This window comes from Vollenhovia emeryi, unplaced genomic scaffold (genome assembly GCF_000949405.1).
Source record: "Vollenhovia emeryi isolate VEMERY1.0 unplaced genomic scaffold, V.emery_V1.0 DF939210.1, whole genome shotgun sequence".
In the NCBI taxonomy this organism is placed as follows: domain Eukaryota; kingdom Metazoa; phylum Arthropoda; class Insecta; order Hymenoptera; family Formicidae; genus Vollenhovia; species Vollenhovia emeryi.
In genome coordinates, this window is record NW_011967156.1 from 678,189 (window position 1) to 690,348 (window position 12,160).

At 35.6% G+C, this 12,160-nt stretch overlaps 1 protein-coding gene across 2 annotated transcripts in view; it reads right to left on the reverse strand.

The window, feature by feature from the left end:
- LOC105561205 (membrane metallo-endopeptidase-like 1) overlaps nt 1-9,012 on the reverse strand; it is a 34,909-nt gene extending 25,897 nt beyond the window's left edge. For both annotated transcript variants that reach the window (XM_012010978.1, XM_012010977.1), the window contains exon 1: nt 8,703-9,012. In XM_012010978.1, the coding sequence (XP_011866368.1) occupies nt 8,703-8,839 (137 nt within the window). In that variant the 5' untranslated portion in view covers nt 8,840-9,012. The remainder of the gene's footprint in view (nt 1-8,702) is intronic.
- Between the last annotated feature and the right edge of the window lie 3,148 nt (nt 9,013-12,160).

Sequence of the window (12,160 nt, forward strand, 5' to 3'; positions counted from 1 at the left end):
AAATGACAAGTGATATAAGTGCTCCTATGAATATCGTTCTTTTTATATCACTTGTCATTTCGCCGTTCCTGAGCGCGCGAAATTTCAGCCCTATCATTTGTGAAAAATAATCGCTTCTAATTTAAAAACTATTATAGCCTCGACACTTTTGTATTAGGATTTTCGTCTGGAAATGTTCTAAGGAATCTGTGATTAAGAGGACCTCCGGTGGTTTTAGGACACCCTGTATAAATATGAAATAAGCTTTTTCAGACATAAAAATAAAATACGTTTGTATTTAAAGCACGTAAGTACGTGATTATGTAGATATTAAGAATCCATCGTCTCGACTATGATTGTGAAACGGTGCAAATGCAAATATCACAATGAATTTCTGTATTTCTTGAGGTAAACCCGATATGGCAAATATGTAGCGAGGATAATCGCCGCGAGCACGTCCTTTATTTCCACGGTATGCCCGCTTCCCAGCATCGGCCATTCGCACGATAATCAAACTCCGATCGGCGAGTGCCATGGACACATTGCGCAATCAGATATGAAAATATACACGGCGTGACACTGGGAATACAGTTATAACAGATTTCGGTTATAAAGCGGGTAGGTACGTTTTCTCCGGTGTGCCGGAGATTTATTCGTGCGATTCCCGAGGCAATCCGGTGGTGATGTACATACACGTTGCGTCGCGCCGTCGTAACCGATATGCAAATGTCGCGGCGAACGGTCGCCACGCGCGTTATCAAACTTTATCGGGAAGTCGTTAATGGTCGCTCTTCCTAATACACCGTGCCGGCGACACCGGTCGCCTATCGTTCGTCTCGAGCAGCCTCTATTCGCGAAAACAGAGTCAACCGGTCAGTGTGTTCCATGCCATCTCATTCCACTTGGCAATCGTCGCGTCGGTGCGCGCGAACCAGTTTATTAATGATAACCTATTAGGCCGACCGCGGCAAAAATATGAACTTGATTTGTCGGTACGCACGTATAAAAACCGAGTGGGGCTAAGATATCGTATTTACATTGCCGGTCGATTTACAAGCTGTTAGTCTGGAAGTAAGTCAAATTTTAACGATGATCTGATACGGCAGTTCGAGTTCCATTTCTCTCGAATTAAGATCGCGATCGATGCAAATGGACTTGCATGCTTGCGACTAGGAGTCAACATTTTATTTATTGAGTCGTTGAGTGACAGACTTTAACAGTTTCCTCTAAATTTCTTTGACCAATATATAGCCGTTTTTTTTCTGTCTCGTTAAAATTTTTTGTCTTCTTTTACCGCATGAACATATTAATTCGTCGATGAAGAATTATTATTATTTTGAAAACTTTTTGGATGCTAAATTGATAGAATAATGTCAACGAACAATTTTAGCGATTTGTGATACGGTACACGGAGAGAATTCTCTCTTCAAATTTACCCTGAAAATCATGTAATCGTGAGACAACGTGGCATTAAAAAAAATGTTATGAGTTTTTGTGAAATTTTACCATACATTTTACTAGTAAATGTATTTTACTAGTAAAATTTTACCGTCACAATTACTAGTAAAATGTATGGTAAAATTAAAAAACTCTTATAAAGTTCTTGAAAATGCCATGTTGCCCCACGATTACATAATTTTCAGGGTGAATTTTAAGGGAAAATTCTCTCCGTGTAGGACTCGATTCGACTTGGATGTTTCTATTTTGTGAAGGTGTCATGGCACATAAGATAAATTCGATGATTATGATCAATATTGTTTGATATGTTAATTTGCATACCTGCTCTCTTAAAATCACTCAGTGGATCATCACTGAAAAGCGGTGAATAGTCGCTGATCACAGTTATAAGTATACCACTGCGAGATCACATAGTGGTACACTTGTAACTGTGATCAGTGATAATCCACTGATTGACTTTAAGAGAGTGGCATTCGCATCATCGTTCATCATATCAGTTATTGAAATCTGAGAATTGCGGTAACGTATGAGGCATATAATAGGCGTATTTTGAAATCGGCAGTCTCGTAACTATTCTAGCATCACAAACCGGTATGCAAAGTCATAAATAACGTGCAGAATTCAGTGCTTAAATCATTTTGATACGGTTGCTATAATGCGATTGGATCATTATACCGCGTGACCATAAACAGTTATCAGTACTCGGCGTCGATATTCTGATATCAAGGTATGCATTTTGATTCGCGAAACATACTATATTGTACTATATTACATAATTTATTACCACTGTATCAAAAATTTCCTGAGTTTTTCGAAAGTCCATTGATATTATAATTTGCATATATTTAAATACCACTCGTATATATCGCGCGAACTGTGGGACGATAGCTGTTTTTGAAATAGAAATATTTCGTGTAAATTAACTTCTCCGTTATGCAGTCATATTCTAAATTAGATACGCTTAACTTTCACGCCTTAATGATGCAATTACTAAATAATTACGCATATATTTGCCACGCTTAGGCTCTGCCAGTTTTTCTCTCTCTCTTCTTATTTTTCTGTTGTCATTTTATATCGCGAGCAGTTTTTATTCGTCCGAGGCGTTTTTAATGCTTATAAGTAAAAAAAACAGGGAAAGTTCTGATATATTTTAAACGGAAGTTCAGATTGTGTCAATCTCCACACTTTTTAGGCTTGAAAAAGATACGTCTAGCTCTCTCAGAGAAGGATCTGACCTAATACACATTAAATCGGACCAGGTCAATTATATACGCAGGATACACGAAGGATGCAAATATACGTGCAAGGTGCATTACCTCACGTATGCAGCAGTCGACTAGGAGTGGCACCGTCACACTGGTCGAATCGGTCTTGTCCCGTTAGGTTCAGGTAATGTGCAGTGACGGTTTTATCGAGGGCCGCCCGCAAGTATTCTCTTTATTGAGAGAATCGAAGTCACATCTCGCACGACATTTCACGACCGTTAACTATTGCGATAACAACGACGCCAATCCACTACGATTTATTGACATTTCATAGTGCGAAGAATAATTAGGGTTCGAGGTAATTAGCGCAAGGTACAATATTTGAACGATCAATTTAATGCGTATAGTGTCTATCCCTAACAATCGTACGAGGTTCTAATCTCGATTTCGATTGTACATTTTAGAAATCGCTTGAACAGGACCGAAACTGTTGTCATTTTATATCGGTCCCATAATCTAATAGTATAGACCCATGGTCGAAAAGTTGCTGCGTATTTTTTGAATTTATTAAACACGTGCCAGTTAAGGTCGACCAAAATTTATTTATTGTTAATGCGTATAGATCAATATAATTCAAACGATGTTTAATATAAAGCAGTTCGAATACAAAATATTAGGAGTCAGTTATACGAGTGTGCAGGCTTTTTCTTTTATTTTAATATCATTTGACTGTTTTATATCTTTGAACTGAAATCAGTTTTTCTTGACAGGACTGTTGTCATACCTTTTACGCATTTTAATCGAAACTCTTTTAATGATATAAGTTCTAAATTGTTTCGTGCATTGCTATTAAAAATGCTCAATATCCCTATGTCTGTATATCTGCAAAGAACAAACCAAATGCACGCATGAAATCACGAGTGACGTTGCGTAACAAAATTAGAGTCATATTTGCTTCCGGGACGTGACAGTTAGTTTCCGAGTATCCAAACCTCGTTTCTCAACGTAAGACTACGAATGAAGAAAATACTTTGTCATGACAGGAAAGACAACAACTTTGGTTCTTCCTTTCGTCTCACGTTTATATTTGAAACTACAGTCATTTTAAATCACGCGGTCACGTTAAGTGTTAAACGTAATGTCAAATAGAAGCAAAAATAGCAAGACCCACTCATTGTGACTCAATTATCATAGTATCTTACGTCGGAACATCGGTCTGTATATTAGTCAGAAAAAAACTATTAAAGAGTTAGACTATTTTATGCGGTAATGGATCAAAGTGCGAGAAGGAATTATTTCTGCTGGGACAAAACGGTGGCAATTTGCACGTTCGATCGATGCTGCCATTAACTTTCTAAGTTGCTTTAATCGATCGAACAGTGGCAAAAAAGTTTGCCGCCGATTAACGTCTGGTGAAAGTAGTTTCGCGCTCTCCATCGTCTTATACGTCTTGCAACATAGAGTCATTCTCTTTAAATTAGTATAATGACAGTACTACCGTAGGCCTGACAGCGAACTCGTCTATATATACATATAAAGCATATAAAAATATGTATCTTTTATATACACAAAAAATTATACACTGGCTATTAAATTGTGTGTAATAATTTTCATGTTAATATGTTTAATATTAATTTGTTCTAAGAAACTTATTAGGAAACTGGAATTAAATACGTATAAAAAATATTCTATAATATATATTTCAGTTTAAATAGTGGGCTAATATTGTACAAATTTTCCAAGTTTTCAGAAATGTATAATGTAAACTTATAACTGCAAGTTAGATAAAAACTGAAACATATTTTTGTAAGAATATTACGTGATATCTTACTTAATCGATCGAAAGACGTTTATATTAAACGGATATTTTTTTATTTTAGAGGAAAACTAAAACTTGCGGAATGTGACATTTCATATGCAATGATATTTAGAAACTCCGCTCTCTGGAGCTTGATTTTCGTTGATAAGAAGAAGCCAGTGAATGCTGAATAAAGAATGTTTCTTGATGAGATCGCTGATAATTATCCTGTTTTTGCCGAGCGCTATTTCAATAACGTAACTGTACAATTTGGAATAGGTTCATAATTTCTGTGTATGTGTTAGCTGACGCCTTTTACCGTATTATCCGTTCTCTGCAAGGCCACTTTTTGGTGAAGTCGACCTCGGTATCATCGATCACGGTAGCTTACGTAAATCGTAATTTGCGTTGGAGCCATATAATCGTAGCGTCCATGAACATCGGTAGGATTCAACCCAAGTCACTTTATGAATATTCATCGACGTTACTTTAATAAGGCCGGACTTAAGGTTCATTTTAACTGATAGTATCTCCTCAAAATTATGTATACTATATATAAAAGCTGTTTTGTCTAACGGGCAATGACATTCGATGAGTTCGCCGACAGAAATTTTATGAATGAATTACAATTGATTACATTTAATTTTATAAATGAAGTATATTATTTTAGTATTTCGCGTGATTAATTATTATATTTTTTAAGCTGTTGCATTTAAAATGAACGGGGAGAACATGAAATTTTGCAACAACGTTTAAAGAGTTTCGAGAGAATTCTTATATAAGCTTCGTGATCATTGATAGACGAGTATAATATTATGATCGAGACGAAGATGCGATCGCAAACTAAGAAGAGATCATGCTACGAGACAGGATCGATCGATTCATCGATCTTAAGTGGTACCTGCCTATGTCTGAATTTAGATGGAGATAGTTCGATCCATAATTGAGTGGCTCTTCGGGAGGAACTTCTTAGAATTCTATATTACTATAATAGAATTACATTCCGCCTGAATTACAAATCGACACACGCGTAAGATTTTTTTTGGCATATAAATGAAATATAATGAAGACATGATCACGTTCTATTCGCGGCACATGGTCATTATAAATTATACATACAAATGTAAATTTTTTAATTCAAGTGTAGGTATTATGCATCCTGCATACGCGCACGTCTGATAAATATTGAAAACTTTTTCGAAAGTATCCTACGAAAAAGGATTATTCCACCTCGTGTTTTTAAATTATTCCCTCTCGCTCTTTAAAAAAAAACAGCCTGCTTATATCCGAAGTAAGATATAAACATGTCACTAAAATTGGAGTTAACGGTGGAACGCCGAAAGATAACTGCAATGCTAACCAGCGATATGCAGCTTCGGCTGTAAATTGGTTGCACGATCAAGTCCCTTGCATCGGGACTGACCGGCGCTAAATGCGTGCACCGTTATGTGAAAACGCTCGCGGCGACGTTAATGAGATAAATTGTAGTCGTAACTGAACCGTAAAAGGTTGAATAACTCCAGCGAAAGAGAGAGAGAAACAGAAAGATGCCATTTCTTAAAGCTCAAGTGGAGACGAGCGCGTTCGTGGTATCTTTCAAACTCGCTATGTCGGGTCTGTCGAGCCCATCGGATTCTTTCACGAAATGTCTAAGCTCCGGACATCACATACGTGATTGATTTTAAGATGCGTTTGACAGTTTACTATCGATAATACAAATGACGTCGTTGTAGCTGTTGCGTATTTTACGGTGTCGTAGATTTGAAGGTCCGGCGCGGACAATAAATGTCTATTAGGCTGGCACGATTCATTTTGACGTTTTGACAAAGTAACATAGTGGTGATTAATTACATAGATGTAATTCTCTCTCTATTTATGTAACTCAGTCATCTGTATTAAATCGATGCTGTTAATAATAATCGACATCTCGGAATTCGGTTAATCAGTGTCGATGGTTCAGTGTTCAGTAAAAAAATTCCAGTTTTTTATTTTACATACAGCGATTTGTTACAATGAGAAAAATTTCCATTGAATAAGTCGATTTAGTAGTGTTTCCGATGGAAGAATAATCATCGGTTTTTCTTTATTAAGTTTTCCGATTAAATTATGGATATATCCAATGAAATTGCACACAGTTGGAAAATTTGTGTTTTTTTGTTTAAAAAAATACCGGTTAAAATTTTTGTGTTAAATGTTTAACACATTCATGTGTTAATTTAACATATTGCTCTTGTGTTAATTAACCTCAAATGTAAAATTATTAAAATAACTAAAAAGAAATGTTAAAACAACACAATGTGTACTATTTTTTTATCTTACACAATACATATGTTCTATATTATTAGTAACAAGGTTTATCTGTTAACATTTACAGAATAAAATGTTGCTTTTATTCTATATATTGGTATAACATAGGTCAGAGTGATTTCGAACCGTCATTTGATTTATTACATCTGTAAAATGTAAAAATTACATTTTTTAAATTTATTTTGTCATTAAAAATGTGTTAATTTTACAGAAAATTTATTTTAGATTATTTTAAGATTCGTATTTATTTGGTGTCAAAATATTAACAGGGTATTAGTGTGATCATTTAACATATCCATATTATGTTAAATTAACACAAAAATTTGTGTGGACCGTTTGGGACATGTGATATCTGTTAAATTTAACACATATTTTTCAACTGTGCAGTTACCGACGAAATTCAATGAAAAACCGATTATATCTTTCATCGGATATACATTTTAATCGAATATATCCGTTCGTTAATATGTAATTGAATTATCCGGTTAGATAGGCCAGGATATTTTTCTCAATGTATGGATGATATAGAAAAGGGGAGAAACATAAAAGCATGATTTTCTTCATTATTTGCATACTTATTTCATCGTATGGCGACATCGCTTTTCAATCGTACGATTACGAATAGACCATCCTATAACCGAGTCGTCAAATCGAATGATTAATATCGATATGCTACACTCGGAAGGCAAGACTTGGATAAAACCGCGTTGAAATTTTTTTCTCGTCGTTGGACACGGCACCGGTTACGTTTATGGATGTAATTTACGGTGACGTAACATTAAGTATTCGCCGACACTTTAAGTATCAATCGCATAAGATATAAATTTTACCGACTTTTTTCACAAAACACGTTCGTAATTACTAAACACAATGGAGAATATGGCCTTCATTTGCATTTATTCGTTACGACGAATTTCTAGAGATTTAATGAACCCAGCTGAGAATATCGTTAACCGAGATGTTTCTTATACAATTAATTGAAGCTTGGAGGATGACTTATTATCATTTAATATTAGATTATTGTGAACATTACTTTATTATCATCGATCCTTCATTGGCTTGTGTTTTTCTGCGTAACGCAATCAAATTGTCAATATAACGTACCTGACAATGAGTTTTATTACGCGACTTTGATTTTGTGGAAAAACACGTGTACTATAAACAATGGTAAGTTATCCGGTACCGAGAACGGAGCAATTACCTTGTATTTTATAACATGTACTTCAAATATTTTATCGTCACATGAAATATTTGACGTATTACATCAAATAAACGTGAGTCGAAAAAAATTCTGCTATCTGCATTTCAAAGTAATATTAAATAATGGATTATTATTGCATATTAAAGCTGGTATTTCTTTGAAGAAAAAATTCATCTTGTTATAATCGAAAAAGTGTGTAATTAATTTGATATAACTTCTTGGTAAACGGTCTGCGAAGAATAAAATTGCGCAACTTCGACAAATCAAAGAAATAATATAAAATAAGCTAAAAAATACGATAATTACTTTTTCTTAATTTGTTAAAATCAATCAATTTTATCCTTTCTAAAACGCAAAAAGGAAACGTGATAAATTATGTATCTTCAATGTCTCGTTTGCAACAATTAGAATTTGCTATAAATAATTAGTCAGTACCAAATTGCTCCATGTTTTTATGTAAGAAACTAAAGGATAAAATCATTTGAGCGGTAAATAAAAAATTTATTCCGCTTTCTTATTTTCAAATTAACTCTCTGCAAATCAAGGGAGATACGTACGGATAAAGTGTTATCTATTTAAAAAATAAATGTTATTTTATACTTTTTCTGTTTTATCTCACAAATATCCGCGACCGGTGAAGAGTTAATGGTCGTTTTTGCAAAAAATGCCTAAACTCCATAAAATTTGAGGTTAACTGAGTGATCTTCCAGCGGTACTCTTCTAATTTGTCCGACAAGTCCAAACGATATCTTACCCTTTAACAGTCGTTACTCCGTAAACATCATTGAAGATGCTGGTGCGCATCGAGTGGACGTCCTCGTCCTTCAGCTCGCAGAAATTCAGCGTCCTCGCGTTCGAGAAATCCGGCTCCGCGTCGTTCGTTATCTCCATTTTTAAGCAGGCCGCGTATCCCGTCGAAAACACGGAAATCAACTTCACGCGCGCAACACTCGTCGACACTTCCTGCAACCGCGACCGAGCGACGAGCTTTTCGCGTATTAATGCACGATGCACGCTAGCACGAGAGAACTATACGGAACAAACTTCTCTCGTGTATAGCCTGAGTTTCTATTGTTTCCAGAACACACGCGTCGCGTGAAGGCTGGCGCGGTTCGGGGGACATTCGTAGGGCGCATGTGAAACATAGAAAGCAAAAGATAAACAGTATTCCTCGTGCTCTAATGTACAGAATATCCCGGATGATTTGAACGGTCGTACGTTAGACCGATACACATAACTTCTTCTACGAATTCGTTAAAATTGCTCCAGACTCGGTTTTTCTTAGTTGCAATATTTCCATACAGCACACAAATGTTGAATCAACATCTCAGAAACGTTCCATTACAACATTGCAATATTGCATCAATGTTACGAAATGTAGATTCAACGTTGAAAAGATATTGCAAAAACGTGTAACGTCCGCTGAATTGTAATTTGTTGTAATTTGCTGAATTGTTATGTTGAGTTAACATTAGTTGCGTTTAGCAGAATATTTTTTACAACTGTCGGAAGTGCTGAAATGGGATTATTCCTCTGAAAATTTCTGATCGTTGCAAAAATTATATATATATATATATATACAGGGTTGGGAAGTAACTCGTTACTTGTAACGAAGTTACAGATACAGTTACTTCTTTTTAGCAACTTAACTTTGTTACTTTCTCTCCATCTGTAGCTGTACCTTAATTCAGTTACATTGTTTGACCTGCAAGTCTTTAGTTAAAACCGCGACCCGATAGGTCCGATTTGGGGTTGTCGCGCGCGATTTAATAGGAATTTAATAGGGGTCTGTTTAATCTCGCACATATGCGAGAATATGTAAAGATAAGGATATATATCCCACCCGAATTTTGACAAATAAGAAGAAATCAACTTATTTCGTATGTACATCACCTTATTTACATATCCCATCAAAGTGGCCAATATTATTGACTTACCGCGTTGTCGGGCCAGATTGGACCTATCTTTCGTCGCTTCTGGCCATACAGTCTGGTCATTTTGACCAGAGATCAGGAAGGAAGAAAACTCCTTCCATAGTCGGTTTATTATCGTCGCAGACAGATATTTCGTACGGTTCGAACTACATACGAGTGTCGATCGTATTGAAATGCACGAACACGAGAAGTTAAATAAAGAAGAAAATTAATTTAAAAAATTTGCTGCATAAAACTAATCAAGTATATTTTTACCTCCGTTATTTATTCAAGAATAGATAATGACTGTCTCTTCGTGACTCAATCTCCAATTTCGAAATTCAAGTGCATATGTATGTAGAAAAAATAATTTAGTTCGCGTTATATTTATTTTAATAATACGTTTCGTGATAAATTAAAATTTATAATAAAAAGTACTGACTCACCATCCGAAGCGCAGCAGCGGAGTTAGCTCTGATGTTTCTGTAACACACAAATATAGAATTAATTAAAAAAGTGTTTAAGAAAATTAATATTGTGAAATATAAATAATTTTTATGCATATTAAACGTTTTATTTGGTTGGATATTTAAATGATTAATTCGCAAAATATTTTGCGCATAAGATCTTCACACGAATAAACTTTTATAAAATTTTAAATTATTTTTCGTTCTCTAATTACTATTTCGAAGTTATAGAATTATGAAATAAAATGACTCAAAAATGAACTGGAAAAAGATTAATTGTACACAAAATAAAAAATATTTACCGTAAAGTTGCTCCGCCGGCGCTCGATGCCTGTCCCGGGCCTCCTCCTCCACTCGGATTGTTCTCCGGCACACTCGCGAAAACACAAAGATCGTTCGCGCGATTTTACACTCCCGTTTATAAAGCTTAGGTGAGGGTATTCTGTTCTATCAAGTTCGCCTCCACTTCGAGTCGACGAGTATTATGCCCCAAAAACTGTCAAACTCAAAGTGTGGCCATTGACAGGAACGGACATTTAACGAATACTTGTTCCTCAAATAGGCTTTGAAAAGTCTGTGGTTCGATTGTTTAAACGGCACTCCCGAACGCGACGAAAATCGAAACTTTATGTTACACGCGTAATTTTGCACGTGTAAATGTTAGAGAGATTACATTACATATTTCTCGGCAAGCGATCAATATGTTAAAATTTTTCGTTATTATTTTACCCGACGATTCATATGTTACTTTGCGCTTTTGATCTGAAAGTGACAAATGTTTAATTTGAACCGACGAAAATTTTAAAGCACGACGTAAGAGAGATTCATCCGAGTTTGATTGTCGAAAAAGGTATTATCGCTAATAATTCACGTATGTAATTTCCTTATCGTATTTTCTCTTCAAATTACGCGTGATATTCACCTTGGCAAATCGCCGTAGAAATCAACGATATGTTTATGGATCACGACAATTACTTAAACGCGATTGATGAATATTAATAATTCTTACACGAGACGATCGCGTTGCGTGGGAGATGATCGTGATTCTCGTAGGAAATGAAAGCGCAAAGTAATATATGAATCATCGGGTAAAATGGTAACGAAAAATTTTAATATATTAATCGCTTGCCAAGAAGTAATCTCTGTAACATTTACACGTGCAAAATTACGAGGAGTGACGCGAAGACTCGCGGAACATCCGCCTCGTTCGACTAGGCCTCGTCGACTAATTCCGTACAATAGATTGTTTTCAACCGAAGTGTTCACGCTACGTCATTTCTTGGAACCGGCGCTCGGTTTTTGCCGTGTTGTTTACGGCGAAACACGGTGACGCCGTCCGCAGGATCGTTCACGCGGTGACGTAGTAAAGTTATTTGTATTTCGACTTTCAACATTGCAACGTTTCAGCATTCATTATTTTAACTTTCTGTGCTGTATGGGATTAATTTTCGCACGCTTTCAGAAAAGCGAGTGTTCAGTTGAATAATATTGCAAAAGGACTCCCTAGATTTTTAGGTAATTATGCTGAAAATGTAAGAAATATTTGCAATTACACTAGTATAGAAAGGATTGGAGAAGATATTTCATAAAGTCGCAAAGTTAATCGCCGTTCTTGTTGTTGGCGACAAGTCTTCGGCATAGAAAGCTGTTAGCGCGTTTAACACATGTTTTATCCGATACTTTCACAAAATGTCGGCTAATGTTTGCGCATAATGATGCTATTGTTACGTATATACTTGCAAACTAGCTGTTCTAAATATCTTATCGCCGCGAATATTTAAAGGCACATAATGAATAAAAATAAATTTCTGTTCCGTACAGAAATACTCGAA